The sequence below is a fragment of the Schistocerca americana genome, chromosome 4, assembly GCF_021461395.2.
Source record: "Schistocerca americana isolate TAMUIC-IGC-003095 chromosome 4, iqSchAmer2.1, whole genome shotgun sequence".
Classification (NCBI taxonomy): domain Eukaryota; kingdom Metazoa; phylum Arthropoda; class Insecta; order Orthoptera; family Acrididae; genus Schistocerca; species Schistocerca americana.
The window spans coordinates 321,043,406-321,066,383 of NC_060122.1; the positions used below are offsets into that span (position 1 = coordinate 321,043,406).

Consider the following 22,978-nt stretch of genomic DNA (forward strand, 5'->3'; position numbering starts at 1 on the left):
ATATGTACAGATTGCCACACCGTCTCTCTGGAGCCGTGACTTGCCCTGTGCCCCACCCCTCAGCCTCCACACCAGCATTTCTGCACCTCTGGCGACTTTATCTGGTGTCTGAGAAGTGGGCATCGTTTTTGCAGTATGGCATTCGGATCCACCACCTCCATTTGGATACAGCAGTGGAAAGGTGTGATTAGTGACGAACAGTTTTGTTTTCGAATGTGTAGTCTAACAACCCTACACAACAAAGGTCAAAAATTAATTATGATTGTAGTGTTGCTCACACTGCTAAATATTGCATTTTCGGGCAACAACAAAGTTATATTATGTGGCAGGTGTCATTATAGCACAGTTAATAAAGTCATTTCATGAAATAATGGATAAACTAGGCACTCATCTTTTCGTGATTCCCAAGCTAGTCTCGTTGTGAACTCATGGCTCAATCGTCGAAAATCTAGGTGGTGATGATTCCAAGCTCGGATGCAAAGAGGCCTAGGTGTTATTCTGCGATGTTCAAAAGTTTTATAGATGTGTTTCATAAACCATTCTTGAAGATTAAACTTTTGCAAGTTAGCACAATCGTGATGTAAAAAAAGTAATCAGCACTCCGAATTTAAGTTACACTTCTTTTTTATTAGTTTTGTTGCAATATCACGTAACTCACAGTATAAAATATACTTGAAAATATCTTCCTCACTGTTAAAGTTCACATTTCATAAACTGACTACAATTTGCGTCTTTTCAACATGACACGCCCAAAAATCAGAGTTACAAATACGTCAAAGATCATAGTGACAAAAGAAAGAATTCACATAAGAATAATGTCATTGCAATATAAACATATCGATGTATCAAAGTACCTTTACATTAATGAAATCAAATCTGAATGTTGTCTCAGAAATATGTTAATTACTTTACAGAAACACAGTAGAGTATTGCTAGTATCGAGAGGTTGAGGTGAGGTGCCGTAATGGTTACGTAATTCAAGTGCCATTACAGTAGGAAGTGTGGGAGGTGCAGAGTTACATACGTAGGATTTTTAAAAGTGATATGTGGTTATTACAGAATTATTTGGAGAAGCATTGAAGTATTGTTTTGTTGTGTATCTTAGTGAGATCTGAGTGTGAGGAACCTGCTGTTTTTTTGCTGTCTCACGGGGGTGCAACTCCTGAACCTTTGGTATCTGTAAGCCTCGTATTCAGTTTGCGGCACTAGAGTATTATATTTGTCGCCGTTTCAGCCACAGTACATATCAATGTTTTGAGTCTATGTGGTAAGACGTAGGAATTAAGGTTGTTTTGTTTGATGTTGTGTTTTAGTGGTTTACAATGGTAAGTTGAGGAATAGTGGCGCGACCAGGTGGAGGAGTTTTTCATTTTGTGGTTGTGTGGTTTCTGATTTGGGATGCTGAAGGATGAAAGCAGCACAGTGGCAGAGTCAGAGATGCAAGGTGTGTCAGAACCTGAGGTACTGCGGGTGTTACTGGAAAAGCTAGCTCAAATAACAGTAAATAATACGCATTTAAATAATCAGCCAGCTGAGTACTAATTTGTTACAGCCGAGTTGGTACTTGCTGAAGTGCAGAAAGAACTGCCGCCAGGGTTACACTAGGTAGTGGAACCTGGCAAGCAAAACCTACTATTTTACTATCACGTGGTATCGGTGGAAGTAAAGACTGACCAAACATGAGTATCCATTCTGGATCGATGCATGCGAAATTCCAGTGTTATATTACCCATCTGTGGGAGTGGAAGCGAGGATTGAGGGATGTTGCTATTCTCGGCAGACAGAGACAGGTCCGCCGAAATTCCAAGATAAGAATGTCAAAATTGAAACAGAAGAAGGATCACTTTGTGTCCATACAGAGCGATACACTTCGATGTGAATGTACGTGCAGTTCAATTGTTTCTATCCAGACAGAAGAAGATAGATTGCCCAAGAGATACAGTGAAACCCAAGCTGAGGCTACACTGAGTCGTGCTGCATCAGGCTTACTCCACCTTCGAATGTCTGGTGGTAGTAGCAAACTGCTATGAGCAGGGTGGAGTCTTGGAAGATAGACACCTAAAACTCAGAGGAAGTGGATAATGATTAATGGGGCTGCATGCAACGTAATAGGACCAACTTCACATCTAATGGCGTCCATTTCAGGGGCCACACAATTGAACATCACACAGCCAAAGCTGTACTGGGCAGAGGCAACGTTAGGACTTTTGCCCAGACGAAATATAACCTTTCCGATTCAGACTTTGAAGCCGGGCCTAATACAATCTGTGGATCAAATAGTCACCACGGAAGAGGGACGTATCCCAGCCGAGCAATTGATGCAGCATGTTATGCGTTACAGAGAAGAATAGCACCAGGAATAGTCCTTCTGAACGCCACCATGCAGAGTGCCAGAGTGGTCCTGACTCTGTTACACGTTGCTTTCATTCTTATAAGGAGGATAGCCAGCAAACAAAAGGAACCATCATGGTACAAATCCCAGTGGGTAAGATACCAAGGCCATGAGAGAAAGGAACTCCAGAATTTTTGGTGCCTAGTGCTTAAGTAAAAGTGTAACATTAGTATTCACGTGCTTGTAGGTGAGCGAAACCCCAGAGTACCACAATGTGGTATACAGGGTGTTACAAAAAGGTACGGCCAAACTTTCAGGAAACATTCCTCACACACAAATAAAGAAAAGATGTTATGTGGACATGTGTCCGGAAACGCTTAATTTCTATGTTAGAGCTCATTTTAGTTTCGTCGGTATGTACTGTACTTCCTCGATTCACCCCCACATGTGTGGGCTGACGAGAACCCGCACGCAATTGTGCAATCACGTCATCAACACAGATTTTCTGTGAACGTTTGGGCAGGTATTGCTGGTGATGTCTTGATTGGGCCCCATGTTCTTCCACCTACGCTCAATGGAGCACGTTATCATGATTTCATACGGGATACTCTTTGCTAGAACATGTGCCTTTACAAGTACGACACAACATGTGGTTCATGCACGATGGAGCTCCTGCACAATTCAGTCGAAGTGTTCGTACGCTTCTCAACAACAGATTCGGTGACCGATGGGTTGGTAGAGGCGGACCAATTCCATGGCCTCCACGCTCTCCTGACCTCAACCCTCTTGACTTTCATTTATGGGGGCATTTGAAAGCTCTTGTCTACGTAACCCCGGTACCAAATGTAGAGACTCTTCATGCTCGTATTGTGGACGGCTGTGATACAATACGCCATTCTCCAGGGCTGCATCAGCGCATCAGGGATTCCATGCGATGGAGGGTGGATGCATGTATCCTCGCTAACGGAGGACATTTTGAACATTTCCTGTAACAAAGTGTTTGAAGTCACGTTGGTACGTTCTGTTGCTGTGTGTTTCCATTCCATGATTTATGTGATTTGAAGAGAAGTAATAAAATGAGCTCTAACATGGAAAGTAAGCGTTTCCGGACACATGTCCACATAACATATTTTCTTTCTTTGTGTGTGAGGAATGTTTCCTGAAAGTTTGGCCGTACCTTTTTGTAACACCCTGTATGTTATCATGAACACTTGCAGAAGGCACGTAATAGATTAGATTGTGCTGAAGAGAAACCCATGGTACTAAGGATTATGTAACAGCTGTTAGAGGTCGACCCAGAGACTGGGTCTTCCCATAGGCGAAAATATTGTAGTGTGTCACCCCATAACGTAGTTTTAGTGTGAATTTATGGCAGTGGATTGCAATCGTACCCATAAGTAAGAAGTGGAATTGCTGATAGTAACTTTGTGTAATGTGAAGTAGCAAAATATGTTGGGCCGACATGGATGCAAGAGTTGCCAAAACAGCACACTCAGTGGGATTGCAAGTAACTCTTGCCGCAAACTTCCATCAAAACCAGGACTGGCGCTAACCTAATGGTTGTCAGTACGTGACTCGAAGAGGCGCATTCGCAAAACGTATGCGCACCGCCAAAGCTACATGGGTGGCGACTTGAGGCTACCGACGGAGGATCACAGTTCCAGTCTGTGGCAGGCTCATTGTTCGACCGTCCGAGTTCGCAAGGGACTTGGAACTAGCCAGCAGAAAACCAGACCAGCAGAACAGTCGACTCCTGCCCAGAAGCAGGTGAGGTCACATCCCGGCTGGTGCAGAGGACATCCAACCACCAGCATCCACCTTCCGCCATCGCGGGGAGCAGGTCGGCATGGCACGAGTGCCATTTGTCACCGGTGGTCGCTGTGCGACCTTCATCAAAGAGTTTGCTGTTGGGGGAAGCGTGCCTCGCCGGGGCTGTCACAACAGGGCCACAGGCAACAGGGTTGCGTCCTCAGCAAAAGGAGAGCGACCAAACTGCAGAGTGAGCGGAATTCGACGTGAGTGGGACAATGGACACATGTAATCCCTGAAGCAAAGGAAAATCAGATGTTAACAGAGTGCTGCAGCGTCTCTGCATCCGTGAGCTGACCTCTGTCCCGTCCCCCATCCTCTGCTCCAGCATCCCCGTACATCTGGCGACTTCAACAGTGACGTAAACGTTTTGTTCGCAAATGTCAGGAGGTGGTCATAGCGAGATTTCAGATTTTCTGCTTGGGAAACTGCAGCAATAAGGCCGGTACTAAAATTTCTTTAGCTAGTAACTGGCCAGTTTGAACTATTTCACATTTCAAAATAAAACATTTCAGTGAATATTCCTAAAACTGAAAAATATTTAATGTAGGTTCTTAGTCGTTAGGTGAAGGTTAAATATCTTTCAATGCATCTTTAAAGTCTATATGTGGATTAAATCCTCAGACTCTACAAATTTGCGGACATCATAGATGCCGGAACTCATTAGAACGGAAGTTGTGTCCAACAATTCTGTATTATTTGCGTCATCAAAGATCTTCATTTTCTTTGTAGTAGTTTGTTGAGGAGCTACACATACCCCCATCATTTATTATGGTCAGGTGTCAGGCTCTTCAGCTGTACTATTGAGCTGCCATAGCATGAATATTCATCCATAGTTTTCAAAACACTTTTCATGAATTCCTGGTATATTATTCTGTTTTCCTACTTTGAAACATGCAATGCCTTATTCTTCACAGCAGCGTCATCAGAAACTTTAATACTCGACGCTCAGGGCGTCTCATTTCAAATTTTTATTCAATAAACCTTTAGAAGTGGCGTTCCATACGATTTTTGTTTGCCTGTAATCATCTATAGATTTACGCGTGCTTCTTTTGGAGTCAGCAGACATTATTGAACAAAAATCTCTTCACAGCACAACCTCAACACACTGCACTGTGAGACACACAAACGCCCCAGCTGTTTGTCTTCTGCAAAAATCACACATTCCCACCGAAGGCGAGAAGCAATCCATTTTATGCACGGCCTCCATTTCCAAGAAATTACGCATGCACAAATGTTTTTATATTGCCATTGGATCCTGATGATGAGGTATCGCCTCAAAACATGTCAGTAAACAAATAATTTAGCAGTCAACAAATTTTGTGATTGGCACCGGTATCTGAAAGCCTTTTCATAATTTTGAAAGTCAACGACTATTAATGGTCAATATAGCTTTAAATTATGAAAATGTGGAACGCTGAGAAATGTTGAGTACATGCATTTCAAATCAAATATCTGCCAGACAAATTACCATACAACGACAGTAGCAGTGTAACTTGGTGTATCATTAAAACCAAAATGTTAAAGTTATAAGATTTGGCGACCGAGGACAACAACACAATAATTACCTGTGAAACAATTGTGCAGTGGTCCAGTAACACCCACTACATCGAATCAACAGTTCATGGGGACTCCACAAAGCAGGACATGTCATTACAACACTTTAGGTAATTTCCCCAGTCCTTCACAAGTTTCATTTTACTCTCCACATAGGAGGCAGTACTATGTAAAAAATAAAAAAATAAAAAAAATTAAAAACCTTTTGCTCAGGCTGAAAGAAAAGTAACTGACAAAACCCATCTTCCCTTTAGCCTTATGTGTCAAACATTACACTCGAGCAAGGAAGATTGGACCTGTAAGGCTGACAATTAAAAAATTATTACTTGAAACATTCTTCACTGCAGCTTGGACAGTATGTACTTGGCAGTTTGAAGCATAACTACAATTCATGTCAATACTCCACACTACACCAACAGGGATTTATAGATTCAAACTTTCCAGAAAAACTTGGCAACCACACTTCATGACCACAGATTTTTTACGCAATGATAGATTGTCCATTCACCCCCAACACTGTTCCTCATGGCAAAAAAAGTAAATAAAAACGATGCCCCAACTGCCGCATGCTGGCAATAAAAGTTCTTTGGAAATCTCAGTGTGAAGACTGCTTGGACACATCCACCCTCCAGCTCTACATCTACATAGATACTCCGCAAGCCACCATACAGTGCGTGGTGGAGGGTAACCTGTACCACTACTTGTCATTTCCTTTCCTGTTCCCTTAGCGAACAGAGCGAGGCAAACAGAGCCTCTATAAAAGCCCTAATTTCTCGTATCTTACCTTCATGGTCCTTATGCGCGATGTATGTTGGTGGCAGTGCGTTCGGCAGTCAGCGTCCAGTGCCAGGGATTTCCACTTGAGTTCCTGAAGCGTCACTATAACACTTATATATTGTTGAGACCTACCGGTAACAAATATAACTTGCCGCCTCTGAATTGGTTCAATGTCTTCCTTCAATCCGACCTGGTACGGACACCAAACACTCGAGTAGTACTCAAGAATAGGTCACACCAGGGTCCTATATGCCGTCTCCTTTACAGGTGAACCACTCTCATCTAAAATTCTCCCAATAAACCGAAGTCGATCATTTGTCTTCCCCACCAGTTATCAATTGCTCGTTCCATCTCATATTGCTTTGCAACGATACGCCCAGATATTTAAATGACTTGACTGTGCCAAGCTAGATACCAGTAATACTGTATCCGAACATTACAGGTTTGATCCTCCTACTCACCCGCATTACCTTATGTTTTTCCACATTTAGGGCTAGCTGCCATTCAACACATCAACTGAAATTTTGTCGAAGTCGTCTTGTATCTTCCTACGGTCACTCAACTTTGAAACCTTACTGTACAACACGGCATCATCAGCAAAAAACCGCCGGTTGCTGCAAACCCCGTCAGCCAAATCATGTGTGTATGCAGAGAACAACAGCGGTCCTATCACACTTCCCTGGGGCACTTCGGACGATCTCCTTGTCTCTGATGGGCACTCGACATCCAGGACAACATATTGGGTTCTACTATTTAAGAGGTGTTCGCAGCCACTCGCATAACAGTGAACTTATTCAATATGCCGATACCTTTGTTAACAGCCTGCAATAGGGCACCGTGTCAAATGCTTTCCGGAAATCTAGAAATATGGAATCTGCCTGTTGCCCTTCATCCATGGTTCGGAGTGTATCATGTGTGAAAAGGGCAAGCTGAGATTTGCACGAGCAATGCTTTTTAAAACCATGCTCGTTTGTGGACATAAGCTTCTCAGTCTCAAGAAAGATTATTATAATCGAGCTGAGAATATGTTCAAGGATTCTGAAGCAAACAGAAGTTAGGGATATTGCTCTGTAATTTTACAGGTCCGTTCTTTTACCTTTCTTATACAGGGTGTCCCATTAATCTTGACCACCCTAAATAACTATTTGCCCAGATGCAAATTACAAAATGTTTCAAGCAAATGTTCTTTAGCCATCAGGGCACAATAATCAGCATGATTGACTTCGTTGTAGCTTTGCTTTTTACAAAGATATGAACAGCGGCATGGCTTTTTTAAACAGCACCCCGTATTTTTTATTCGGTAATTCATTTCCTCTCCTAAAGACCTATTCAAACATGTATCACAGTGTATCATTCACCGAAACACAACGTTATTAATGACATAACACAACATTGACTTTGAGCCCGGGGTCATAAACTCATCCACTTGCTGGAGTTGTCAGAAAACAAATGAAAACCAAGTAAAAACATGACACAAAACTTTGACTCTCCTATACCATTGCCCAGGAGTAGAACATTCAAAGGTGCTCAGAGTGGTGACCATGGACACCCATACACTTGTGCACTCGTTGAATGAAAGAATTATTTACTGCTTCTAGTGTTGCCTGCTAAAGAGAATTATAAGCAAGCACGATACATTCCTGCAAGTCCTCAGGAGTTGTTGTAATAACGCGATAGACAACGTCTTTAATGCATCCCCAAAGAAAAAAGTCCAGAGGATTTAAATCAGGAGACCTAGCAGGCCAAGTAACTGTTCCTCCTCGAATAATCCATCTGGCAGGATACCTTCGGTTCAGAACACGACGTGCACGCAAGGCATTATGTGCTGGACATCCATCGTGTTGATATCACATAGGCATTCTGGTTCTTAGCGGCACTTCATCCAAGAGAGGAGGAAGGATTCGTCTGAGGAAGTTGGCATACGCTGTGCTGTTTAGACTACCATTGATTAAATAAGGGCCAATAATTGTAGTACCAAGCATCCCACACCAGACGTTAGCTCTCCGTTGACGCTAATGTTCCACCTGCGTAAGCCATTGTGGGTTGTCGCTGGACCAATAATGCATGTTCCTTGTATTTAACTGTCATTTATTTGAGAAGGAACATTCATCGGTAAGTAGGACATTGGAGAAGAAGTTCGGGTTGGCGAGGATTTGCTGCTGCGCCCACCTACAGAACTGTAGACGATTCTGGAAATCATTCCCATGCAATTCTTGATGTGGTTGTGCATTGTAAGGATGGAACTAATGACGTGTAAGACTATGATGTACACTGGTTTTATGAATGCCAATCTCGTGTTCAAGCTCTCGTGTGCTCACATGTGGATTCATAGCAACGGAAGCGAGAACAGTAACTTCGGCAGCTTCGTGTGTGCGAGTGCTACAACTAAACTACTGTACTAAATGTATCCGTACATAAGTAAACAGTATTGCAATTACTGTTCTTCTAACTTACATTCCCCATAGATGAGTAGCATTTCTACCTTCTCTTCTTTGGTGTACGTTCTACTCACGCGACTCTTGAACTGACGATGGTTGACGGAATGATGGATGTGCATTCAGTATGTTTACCTTTGTCCTCTGTCAACGCCAGCACGTGTATGTGTTCCATTACCCCCAGTACCTGCCTGCACTAATCGCTGGGAGCGTCAACGTCAATGTTATGTAATTAATAACGTTTTTTTCCGTGAATGGTACACTGTGATAATTTTGGAATAGGTCTTTAGGTTAGGAAATTTAATTACCGAATAAAAAATTAAGGTGCCATTTTAAATACCACTGTTCGTATGCTTGCAAAAAAAAAAAAAAAAAAAAAAAAAAAAAAAAAAAAAAAAAAACCCAAGTAAGGCAATATTGCTGATTGATGTCCCCCTGACGGGTAATAAGTATTTGCTTGAAACATTTTGTAATTTGAATATGGACAAACAGTTATTTAGGGTGGTCAAGATAAATGGGGCACCCCTGTATACTGGAATCACTAGTGCTTTTTCCAGTCTCTTGGGACTTAGCGCGGGGCGAGACATCCACGATAAATGCAAGATAGCTCAGGGACCAATGCCACACAATACTCTCTGTAAAATCGAACTTGGATTCCATCCGGACCTGGTGACTTACTTGCTTTCAAATATTTCGATTGTTTCTCTACGCCAGGGATGTTTCTTACAATGTCGTTCACACGGGAGTGTCACACAGTCAAATGGTGGTATGTTTGTACGATTCTCCTGGGTGAACGATTTCTTGAACGTGAAATTTAAAACTTTGGCTTTCGTTTTGCTGTCTTCAACTGCCATAACAGACTGGTCACAAAGTGACTGAATGGAAGCCTGAGATCCGCTTAGTTATTTTACGTAAGACCAGAACTGTCTATGCGCGAAGCATACAGCTACCACCGTCACACCTAAGCAAAATATCTGCCAGAGGACCCAGAACTTAAATACGTTCTCTGGCAGATATTTTTCTTGGGTGTATGCTACGCGCATAGATCTTTTCACAGACGCACGAATCTGTACTAACCCTCACTTGTCATCATTTGTGGGTTCTCTTTTGAACCGTGAGTGCAACAGCCTCTGCTTTCTCAGCATCGTCCGAATTTCGTTGTTAAACAATATTTGATCTTTTCCCCAGACCACAATTTACGATCTTCTTAAGTTTTGCCCATAATTCCTCTACATCCATCTTACTGGAACTAAGTGATGCCAATTCACTGTCTAGGTGAGATGAAGTAACTCCTTATCTGCTCTATCTAGCGGAAACACACTCCTAGCCTTCTTGGTTGACTTATTAACTTTCGTAATCATAGTTGCTATAATGACATCACGATCGCTAATACTAATATTGTCGATAAGGTCCGGCCTATTTCTATGTACAAGGTCAAAGATATTTCCATTGCGTGTGGGCTGCTGAGCTAACTGCTCAAAACAGTCTTCAGAAAACGTACTCAAAAGTATTTCGCATGACTGTCTGTCTGAACCCCGCAATGAATCCGTAGACATCCAAGTCTATACTCGGTAGGTTTACGTCGCCACCAATTAGTTCAAATGGCTCTGAGCACTATGGGACTTAACATCTGAGGTCATCAGTGCCCTAGAACTTAGAACTACTTAAACCTAACTAACCTAAGGACATCACATACATCCATGCCCGAGGTAGGATTCGAACCTGCGACCGCAGCAGCCGCGCGGTTCCGGACTGCAACGCCTAGAACCGCGTGGCCACCGCGGTCGGCAACGAATTAGTATTGCACGACATGGGTATTTACGCGCTATTGGCCGTAGACTCCCTTTGATTGACTTTAGAACTGTCACAGCAGAATCGGGTGGCCGGTAAGAAAACACCCAACAATTAACTTCGTTTCACCTACACCTGTGTAGTAACTGGATTAGTTCATTGTCACACTCCACTCCGACCTCAATCAAGACAATATTTTTGTCAACTGCAATGAACGTTCCCCCTGCTACAGCCTCTAATCTGTCTTTCCGATATACTTTCCACAACTCGCTAAACATCTCAGATCTTCCCACTACAGATTTCAGCCAGATCTTAGTCCCAACAATAATCTTATGCGCGGGAACTTTCCTGGAGGGCAGTAGATTCAGGAACTTTATAACGAACACTTGGTTTACTGACACAATTATAACAGTCGAAGTGTCTTTATTCTGAAAGCTGTTTGACTTCCCTTGCTGCATATCGACTGGCGAGTGTTCATCAAGGCACCTGAAACAACTACCTAGCGTAAAACACCCTCATGTGCACTCGAAGTATTCTGCAACCCGAATAGCTGCTTCCGTTGTGTAGTGCACCCCTGACCTATCGAGGGGAGTCCTACAAATCCCCTCACAATAACACAGGTCTAGAAATCTGCAGTCAAGGCCGTCACAGAGTCGACAAAGCCTCTGGTTGAGACCCTCCACTTGGCTCCAAACCAAAGGACCCTGATCAACTCTCAGAACGACGCTGCAAATTGCGAGCTCTGCTTGCACCCCGTGCACGAGGACAGCAGACTTCACCACCTCCGCCAGCTGCCTGTATGAACTTAGCATCACCTCAGAAGTCAGTGGCGACGTAAACCACATCTTGCAGACTACTGCACCCTGCACACTCGATAGCCACAGGCAAGGCCACCTCCACATATCACATCTCGGAATGACAACACCCCGGCAGACATACCGAATGCACACTGGCTTGCTTTCTAGCCCTGAACGCGCTATCTGCCTAACGTGCTGCATAACATGCCTAAGTTGGAGCTCTCAATAATTAGTAAACCCCTCCCCCGTGTGCCTGCTGAAGGAGCACTCCATTGTACACCCATTTGATAAGTTTAAACAATGTCAGTACTATGCTATTCTTCCACTGCAACAACCGTTATATGTCTTCAGGTGCGCATATTTCACTTCAGCACAACTCTTATTTTTCAAAGTTGAAAATAATGACAAACACAAGGGAGGGAGATTGGAGCTTAACATCACATTGACGATGTCATTTGAGGCTTAACATCAAATTGGTAAAGTTTTTGTGTGTAACAGTAAATTAAGTCTCACTGGGAAACAGATTTTTTCATAATGTGTCACTCCCTAAAGAAATGCACAGCCTACCTGTAGTGTAGTAGGAGTGGGAAAAATATTTACTTATCGTGTAACAGACACTGAAAATTACTTTGAGAACAGTGGTATATTTATAGCAGTCCCTGAGCTGTATACACAGCTAAAACATGTTGGATGACAGCACTACCACAGTAGCTGTTGCAAAGCAAGGTAGTGAAAGAAATTGTGGCTGCCAAATTGTGTTTAAAAAAATTGAGAAAAACCACTGACAGCATTTTACAGGATGGAGGCACACAGCTGTCAGTCTCAATTCCATAAGTTTTTATTATGCTTGCAAATCTAGATTTCAGCTATAAATATCCATCTTCAGTGTATTTTCATTACCATTCAACACTCATGGCAGCTCATGTCAACATATGTTCTTACAGCTGTATAGGCAGGACCCTGAGCTCCTCCGTGACTAACTTGCCACAAGTCTGTTGAATGGAAATAGAAAACGCACTGAAGATGGCTATAGCTGAAATCTATATTTGCAAACATGATAAAAACTAATGAGATTGCACCTGACTTGTGCGACTCTCCTCCCTTACAATCAACAGTCAATATGCACAGTGGTTCCTGAAGGAATCAAAGTTGGCATTTTACAGATCATCTTCAAACAACATGTCATGTCATGGAAGACGTGATCACAATGTGTGCCAGATACTGAGGTGATGGTGGGTGAGAGGATGTCATCATTACCTTTTCGTCAAATGGGCCATGTAGCAAGCACAAAATTTTCACCTTCGTTGCTTCATTTTTATACTGTGGAAAGTATATTGTACAGCTTTCATCACAAGCAAGCGCACAGTACAGCAAAATTTCATGTGAATACATTATAGAAATACGTTTTCTGTTTGGAGTGTTTCCAACAGTCCTTAACATTCAATTGAGATTTTTCCTTTCTTTTTGCATTTCCAAGATATTTATATTTGTTTAAAATGGATTAAAAATGTGAATATGAAGTATCCTGAAAATACAAGTTCAGTAAAGACCCATTCACAAGTAGTTTTAGAAAATTTAAAACAATTTGTATCCTTGGTGGATTTTTGAATCTTAAGGTGAAAGCTACACCATAATCCTAATCCATAAATCAAGCTAATTTCCACTTTTTAAAAAGGGCTTCACACAGTGCAACATGCAGTCAACTTTTTACCACCCCTGCCCTTTTTGTGGCAGTGGGGTGCATTTTAATAAAGTGGAATTTACTAATGTTACTTTGCCACAGGGCCATATGATCTATGCATCAAAGGCTGGAGCTCACTTTTGCGAGTGAAAAGTTAACAGAACGGCCAGATTTCTTCACTTAAATTTATGCTCCGGTCCTCAAATTTTCTCAATGTTTCTACAATAATGAAGTATAGGTGACAGCAAACTGTTCCACAGTAGGTATTGTGCAGTTCTTCGAAGCTGCACCTGCCATGAATTCCAACACGTTTTAATTCAAAACAGAATGAAACTACCTTTGCTATGTAAACAGTGGCAATGTATTGTGGTTAACTTTTTGGTCACATGCACTTTGTGGCTTGACCCAAAGTTAACAAGGGTATGGTGTATAAGAATCGCTGGTGTATAAATAATATGGCACAAACATTCTAGAAAAATTATCTGCCATACTTGCCACTATTTTTCTCTACTAGAGAAGACAAATATTGTCATATTCAGTACAAGGTATATAAGTCAACATTTAATGTTTACAAGTCATCAATACCAAATCTTGTTTCACTTTATTAGTCTTAATTTCTGGTAATGTAAAAGTAGCCTGCTTTCCTCATTGTACATAGTTCTTACCAGCACGGATTCTTCCCTGTGTGAAACACTATGAATGCTGGATACAGAACATTATCAAACCTATAAATTTCTAGTGTTGTTTATTATTTTGAAGTGTTTCAGCTATGAGGTTATCAGGTTATCTGTCCATCCTCAGCAATCTGCCAAAAAGAAATGTAGTGTGAGGGAATGTTTCAAAGTTTTCAAAATTTGATAGTACTATTACTTTTAGATTTTTCTTTTAATACTTCATCTACGATTCCAAATGGAGAAACAAATCTACTAACAATTATGAAAGTATTATTGTGTAATATACCAGAAGGACAATAGATGAACACATGACTCTGCTCAGGGGCAGAGCACCTCCCCTAAAAAAAGCACCCTCCCCCCACAGTGGGACCAAAACTGCTGTAAAAGGTAATTTCTGCCAATATTCGGCAAAGTACTTATTTTTATATAATGGAACTTGTATGAACATCCATTTACATGTCTCTACACACCAATTTAGAAAATGCAGCACAAAAATGACATTAGAATAGTACTACTTGGTTGTGAATTATAGATCACCATAGTTTCACAAAACCAAAAGTATACTGCAATTAAAAATGCCACAGTACCACACTAAGCTGGACAGCTGTGAAACACTGCTACCTTTGACACTACATGTGCACTGAAAGAAAAAAAAATTAATGTCTGTTGTGTTCTACAGTGATCCCAAATCACTTTGAACTGTTATCTCAAATAGCTTTTGAAACATCAAAGCACTGTTAGCAAACCAGTGTTCACAAATTTCTTGTTTACTGTATAGAATTCCATTTCCACACTGAATGCTTTACCCATTCTTATTGCAAAAGATATTTCACAAAAACAACCAGGCCTACTAAAAGATCTTGCACATTAACCATAAACTGAGCAGTAACAAACAATAGATTAATGACCTGAATTTTTTTTACTTCTGTATGTGTTTTTATGGTTTGTACCTTTTCCCTAATCTAGATGTGTGGACACACACACACACACACACACACACACACACACACACACACACACACACACACACACGGCCCCAACTAAGGTTAAGGGAAAATGAGGGTTCTGTTTCATAAAAAATGCAACTTTAATACAAATTTTATTAGCTAAGCTATTGGTTACACAATACTATTCACAAACTAATTATTTACAATATGTATGCAGGCCCACAGAACAGGCAGACAATATAGCATTGTACTAAAACGTACAAAATACAGATTGGAAAATAATAATGTTTACAAATAAAAATTAAATCTTTAATTAAATTTATTACAAATATAGACAAGAACGAGATAGTGACACTGTCACCATTTTGTTATATTCAGTCAACATTGCCACATTCTCACATAACATTCTTGCAGCAATTTAAGGAAAATCTAGACACACACACTTGCACAGAAGAGCAGATTCACTCTCAGATCACACAGCATAAAAGGAACACACACTCTTTACAACAGTCTTTTCATGTAACTGCCAAACCAACAAAGAACGAAAAATGATAATCACATTCTACATGGAAAAGATGAATGAATCTGCATTGCAAGTAGGAGAACAGACTTCACTTAAACAGCTTTAACCATAAAATACCCCCACATTAACATTCAATTTGGCAATGTATCATATAAAATGTCTCTGACACTTTGCGAGAGAACATCAGGGAATTTAATATCAAATGAAACCAACAAGTCCCCTTTCCTGCTTGGTTCCTTCGGGAATGGCAGACCATGACCCTGAATGCGCTTCACTGTAGTTGGTTTCACTATCTCATTTGTGAGATTTATAGGAATTTTTTCGCCTGTCAGCGTAGGAACCTGGACGACAGTTCCACATAACGCCTGAAAGAGGACAATTATCATTCAGATTGGGTTGTATTAAATTGCGAGTACATAGTATTTAATACCAGAGACCAAATGAACATAAATACTAAATAAATAAAAAACTTACCTGTTTCAAAGTAATTTTTGAAGTGAAGCGGATGTCACTTCCTTCTCTCTTGAAAAGAGGATGTGGCTTGTCTCTTATTATGAAAACAATATCAGCTGGAATTTTGTTTCGGCCTTGGTCCCCTTCACGCTGGAAGGTAATTTTCGTACCTGCCTTCCAACCAGGTTTCACACTTATTGTCAACACTTTATCCTCTTTACGTGTAGAACCATCAGGCTGCAAAACCTTCCTTGATATCTTCATTTTCTTGGTGCAACCTCGCAGAATGTCCTCTAATGTTACATATAAATCATGTTCAATTGGAGCATCCTGTATTTTGTCCTTGCTACGAGTAGGAGATCCACCAGGATGGTAGTTGAAAGAATGAGATCTGAAAGCAGGACCACCTGATTTCATGCCCATTGAGGTAAATGGATCATCTAACTCCATGTCATCAAAGATTCTGTTGCCACCAGGCCCACTCATTTCAAAGAAAGCTTGGAATGGGCTTGAAGACCCGAAGAACTGGGCAAATGTTGCACGTGGATCGCCGTGGAATGTGTAAGTGAATCCAGGTCCACCACCTTCAGCTGCACCAGGTGCACCTCCCTTCAGCCCTTCCTCGCCGTATTTGTCATACACGTCTCTCTTCTTTTTATCACTTAAAACTTCATAGGCTTCAGCTACCTCCTTAAACCTTTCCTCTGCACCTGGGCTCTTATTTTTGTCAGGATGGTACTTCAGAGCCAACTTGCGGTAAGCTTTTTTAATTTCATCATCTGTGGCACTTTTGGGGACTCCCAGGATTTTGTAATAATCTTTCCCCATCTTCAACCTGCAACAAAAGAATGACCCATGTCAAAATTATATTAATCAATACTTACAGTATCCTGAAGAACTAACTACAAGTTATCATGAACAAGTCATCAGGTATGATTGTCTACTACCTTATAGTAGTAAATTTGTCTCCGTCAGATGGAAATTTTCTCATTGTTATAAGGAGTTGATTTTCTTTTATCAAGTCTGCATATTCTGGACATAAATCATTGCTAATGCATTCACATTCATTTGCTATGACTGAATAGAATAAAACAAAGCCTAAACCACACCAGCTCCCACATGTGACAATTCAAATATGGGAAATATTTGACACTGCTCTTGATACTGTGAGCAACTGTGACAACATGATACATGATCGATAAATATAAACACTATGGAGATCCCTGCATCTTCTGTATTATTGCTATTTACACTTATATTTCTGACGTAGCTAAAGGAAATGCAATCATTTGAACCAATTCTTAATTAGTGCTCTCATCAATTTTGTCTATTGAAGTGGTTTTCTGAAAGAGGATATAAATTACTGCTCTCATCAATTTTGCCTATCAAAGTATTTTGGTGAAAGAGGATACAAAGTTACCTCCATTTACGTAACAGTGATAGTAATGTTCTTTCCATTTTGACATATTTGCAGCTAACTGCAGATAAAAGGAAATAGTAAATGATGCCTGCATATGCTTGCAACACAGGATTTACAAACCATTATTACTGCAGTTAATAATTCTTCCTGTACAAGATAAATGTTATTTCAATAATGAAGTGTCATTTAGGCATGCCTGATATTTTTCGAGATTTCAAATTGTGCTTGAGAATGGCTATATAGTGGAAATCATGATTGTGCGAAATAAATTAATAAAATTCTGTAGTCAAATAGGGGAAATTTTTTTAGAAAAAAACTGTCACGGGATTCAATCAAACTGTTCAGGTCCTTCACTGAAATCCAAAATTTTGTTGCGGGTGAAATTGTGGTAAAAGAACTTTTTATATATAAATGTAATGTTCTCCTTAGGAGAGAGAGTACTAACAAGTATTTCCAACAATTTACAAATTAATGGCAAGTACTACAATTGATGGAGCTGGAGTATGTACCATGGACCAATGATTTTTTAAAAGTGTACAGCCTAGTAATAACAACTCTTACTGTCTGCAGCTAGCAGGATAGTATTACAACTACACTATCATACCAGTTCCTTCGTCATTTAGGTCCAATGTTTTCTTTATACTTAAGATCCCAAAATCAAACAAGAAAGGACATTGTCAAAATGAATGTTAAACTGGAGTGTTTTCATGGCCTAGCAAAAGAACTCTTAGACAATGAGAACAGTATGTATAAACATTTAATCACATAAAGAGATTGGCTTCCCATCCAGACTAACTCAGAAACTACTACAAACCTAATTTTTACTGCACTCAACTGCTACCTCTACTAACCTAATACATTAGGGAGAAATGCCCATCAACATGCGTCATTCAAAACATTATGCCAGCTGAAGTGGGACTCAAAAATGAATAAGTTGTGGCAGTAAATTATAATGACTCTGTATGAAGTGATTTACAGGATGCATTTAGAACTCACCCCTAATCTGCCACTTCACTGGTGAAAATGCCTGCTTCAGGCAATATGTTTCTATTACTGTGGCCAAGTTGATAACATACAGCTAGGTAACCAAAAAAGGTGCCTGACAACAGCCAATGTGCCTCAACATGCTTTGAGAACCAAAATTTTAAGATTTGAAAACTGTTGTCCCAAGCTTTTCTATTGCTCTCCACCACCTGTTGGAATATATTAAGTACTAGACAAACCAGCAATTGCAACAAATGTAATAGACTTAAGATTTACATCACAATTTCCTTCTCCCTATTCTGCCCATCTCCTCCTCTGATATTCTCCTCCTTCCTCTGTCCTATGCCCACCCCTCTTCCCCCCCCCCCCCCCACCTCTCTCTGACTTTTTGAGCCTTGTTTATTATTATTAAAAACAAAACCTCACTTAGAGTGGGTAAAATGGTTGGGATCATTGGTATACACAGTACAAGACAGATCTCTACAGCTACTTTTCAGTTAACAGGAAGGCTGTACAATGCCACCTGGAAGTTTAGTATCATGAAGAAAACTGAAGTAACTCTGAAGAACATTTCAAAATTTTTGATAATTTCACACACTGTCTTGTCTGTATATAGTTGCATAGATGAGACATCTGTGATTAATGTGGATTGTCATGACTAAAGTGTAATAGTTGTGCAGTAACTGAAACATATTGCTGACTGCAATTTGTTCTTGAGGTTGTGGTTAAATTGGGACAGAAGAGGAACTAACTTTGCCCACTACAGTCCCCATGGCTGACTAAAACCTACTGTCATGTTCCCATCACGACTCTATAGCTAAACTCCAAAAGCCATCTTGCAGTGTGTGGCAGAGGGTAATTTGTCTACCACCACCACTTCCTTTCTTTCTTTCTTGTTCCAGTCATGAATTGTTCACAGGAATAACAACTGCTCGTAAGCCTTAATGTGGGTCAAGTCTATATAATTTTATCAATATACTTTTGCTGACTTCTACAAATGCACCCTGTCGGAACTTTAAACAGTAAGCCACATTGTGACGCAGAATGCGTTTCTTGCAGTGCCTGCCAGTGGAATCTGCTGAGCATCTCCATCATGCTTTCACACGTAATAAACAAAACACTAATGAAATGTGCAGCTCTTTTTTTAATCTTCTCCATTTTCCCTGTCGGCCTTATCTGGAATAGATTACACAGATGAGCAATATTCAAATATTGGTCAATCAAGGGTTTTTGTGAGCTATCTACACTGCGAGTTGATTAAACTTCCTGAAGATTCTTCCAGTGAATCTGACTTGCATCTGTCTTAGCTGCAATCAATTTTAGGTGACTGTTCCACTTTAAATTGCCCGATAAGCACACTCCTAGGTATTTTGTGACTGCTTCCACTGATTGTTTTGCAATCATGTAGGCATACTGTAATTTGTCTTTCTGACTATTTATCCACAATATGGGGCATGGCCAAAGTTATTTTTATACCTGAAGATTTCTCTCCACTGAGAGTGACATGCTGTGATCTGTTTGCTAGAAACTCTCCAACCTGAACACAGTGTTGGTCTGATTTTCAGTATGTGCATATTTTGTTCACTACATGGCAGTGCAGAACTGTACTGTATTGAATGACTTACGGAAATCAGGGAACACGACATCCACCTGGGTGAGAGTATCTACTGATGCCAATAAAAATACGTAAATTGCAGCACCACTACTTTTATCTCTGCTTACCTATGAATGGCAACTTCAAATTAAATACGAAGAGTGCTAATTGTAACTACTTGGTACATGTTAACAGCACAAACTTTGTCCAAGAACATTACACACTTCTGAAAAATTTAATAGTAAGTTAAGGGAGAAAATTATTAAAGGCAAGAGACACATTATGATGTGTATGTGCAATTGCAGTATCACTCAAAATCTAAAAGTGCCACCATATCTGTATGTATACGCAATGTTTACTACTGTATGTACACACAATGTTTACTATCCCCGCACCTTTAACACTTTAAACAAATCTGTTTCCAAGTGCTTCACACAATGCAAGTTCTTTTTACATACATTCTTGAAGAATTAAATATGTGTAACTTAAGTACAACCACAAATGTTACCTTGTAGATTGCATAAGAAACATTCTCACCTACAAAAATGTTAATACCTGAATAGTTTTTTTTTCCTTTCTCATAGTTTATTGAGCACCTTCCCACAAAATATAAAACTTTTGTCACTCCACATATAATATTACAGCAGTATTACCCATTTATCTCTTATTTCCATAACAGAAATTAAAAAATTGACACTACGTTGCAAGAATTTATGATTAATAATAGATCGAGAAATAGTAGTACAGTGAATACTGCTCTTTTAAAATGTTGGTAAAGATACTATGATACTATGAAAACCTACAGTTCCTAACTCTAAGCACCTCTTCAGGTTCAAACATATACAATCTTAAACCCATATATATAAAATGCATTTCACATTTTCAACATTAAATCGCACAGATTTCACAATATTGACCTATGTCGCAACCTACTATATTTGCTGTACATGCGAGTAGCAGACGAATCAGGATAAGAATATAGTATACCCATACTGAATAATCAATTTTCATAATTATCAAAAGATGGAATGATAGCAACCATATCCCGCATTTACTATTAGTGTGTAACAATGGAACCAACTCCTATTAATTAGCATGTAGCCAAGCACCTTTATAATTTAAATGTCACTGCACATTTAACACACCTATGTTGTCAATGCAGGTATGTTAGTCAAAAAGAAAGTATGTGATAACATCCTTAGCCGCCATTTACTAGCAAACAATTATGCAAAATATGTTAATAACTTACGAAAGTTGAGAATATAATGAAGTTTTACTGTAAATTAGTGAACAAAATAAATTTATCCATATGAAATCTCCCCCATAAATTACTTATCCCAATAACTGCCCCCCCCCCACCCCCCAAATCCTCATTGCTACAAACAAAATACAAACTGTCAACCTTACAACATCCCATTGCTCCAGTTTCCCCAACAGCCCTACAAGACAGCATTGTCAAGATCAATATGTGTCCTATTAGGAGTATCAGAACACCTAGTAACAGTGATATGCAAATACTATTTCTACTTAACTTTGAATGTTTCAATTTGTCTGCTATGACAATTTCACAGCAAAACAACTAATATGCTGCTTAAAATACAGAAACAATTTTACATGGATAAACCATGAATTGTCAATGTATACACAGTCACAACACCCAAGTTCCATGAAAGACTATTCTTTTTCCATCACAAGCTAGACAAATATACACTTTCAGTTACCCATGCAGTAACAGTTTATAATTTAATCATTACATCTCATTAGCATATGCAGTTGGCAAAGCTAACAAATGTGAATGCCAAATACAGATTTTGCTAATAGAATGGTCTGTGGTGAAGACTAACGTCACAAAAATAAATTGCGCAGCGTGTTCAGAAAACATATTTGGTAACGGAAAAATCAGTTATTTTGAAATTATGTACAAATACAATACACAAAATACGAAAATTTCAAGGGGTCGGGCCACGGAGTATCTTTTACCCACACCTAATTTCCGGAATCTTCCAAGATCCATAACTTATCTGATTTTTCAGATTTTAACAGCTTTGATTCCATTGTCACGCTGTCGCAACCTCAGGTGCTAATATAAAAGCAGTACTATGCGCGTTGTTTTAATGTGGTTACTCTATTAACTTAAAGTCAAGACTTGGGAATACACATTGGGGGCAATACGGATACTATCATCAAAACATTGCATTTTTCGCGCAGATATCGATTTATCACATCATGTGGTGTCAACTGCTTTATTGACGACGTCCTGAAGTGTAACATCATACTGCACACAAATTCTACGAAAGACTAATCACTTCTGTTGGAGATACTGATTCTGCCATAAAAGCTTACCAACACTAAATGTAAACAAGATCAAAATATGACGTAACCTAACCATTTAGAACTATAAATAACTTGTTGAAAGCTCTGCTACTGCAACTTCTACCACAAACCATTCTCGGTTGGAATTTACAACGAACTATCTCCTTTATTGGCTAATGTTTTCTTTAATATGCCTATTGTGAGAGAATGAATACGACCTTAGAATAAATGTGACATTAGATGCAATTAGTTTGTTTAGCACGAGAGCAATTACATAATTTGATATGAGCGCCTATATAAACTAACTTGCCCTAAATTTTTACTGTTATATCATGATACCTGCCACGTAATTTTTTATGCGACACGTTACGTGGAATTATCTCCGTCAAAACTGCAACGTCTAAACTTTTCGAAGTGCATTACGCAGATAATACAAAGAGAGGAAAAAATGGCAAAGGACAGTGAATAATCCAATGCACTCTGAACGTACGATAACATAAAATGGCTCTACAAAGGAAGCGAAACTTCGCACCCAACCAATACGATCAACCTTTTCCTCAAATATTAAAATATAATTCATTTTCACTCACATTTACGACGAAGAACTAAAATAGTTCGGTCTTGCTTCACTGCAACACACTGCGGATCATTGCTCAGCAGAGAACACAGTAGCATCCATTTTTAAAACATAAATAAAAGCGTCTAAAATAACATATGGGAGTACTTACGATTTACAACGATGTAGAAGATTCTGCAAATAATTTAAACAAACACACGAGCGACAGCACAACTCACACGACTTCGTCAAACTAAACCCTTACGCGCTTCTGCTCCGTGCATATATACCCACACTCTTCGAGAATATTCCGGAAGCGTCTGTACGCTGGCAGA

At 39.8% G+C, this 22,978-nt stretch overlaps 1 protein-coding gene across 1 annotated transcript; it reads right to left on the bottom strand.

The window, feature by feature from the left end:
• Positions 1 to 14,935: 14,935 nt before the first annotated feature.
• Positions 14,936 to 22,971, bottom strand: LOC124613231 (dnaJ protein homolog 1). Its single transcript, XM_047141905.1, has 3 exons — positions 22,816 to 22,971; positions 15,798 to 16,611; positions 14,936 to 15,688 (listed from the first exon to the last, which is right to left on the bottom strand). Exons 2-3 carry the CDS (start codon positions 16,602 to 16,604, stop codon positions 15,455 to 15,457), a joined length of 1,041 nt encoding a protein of 346 aa, XP_046997861.1. The 5' UTR covers positions 16,605 to 16,611; positions 22,816 to 22,971; the 3' UTR covers positions 14,936 to 15,454.
• Positions 22,972 to 22,978: the final 7 nt, after the last annotated feature.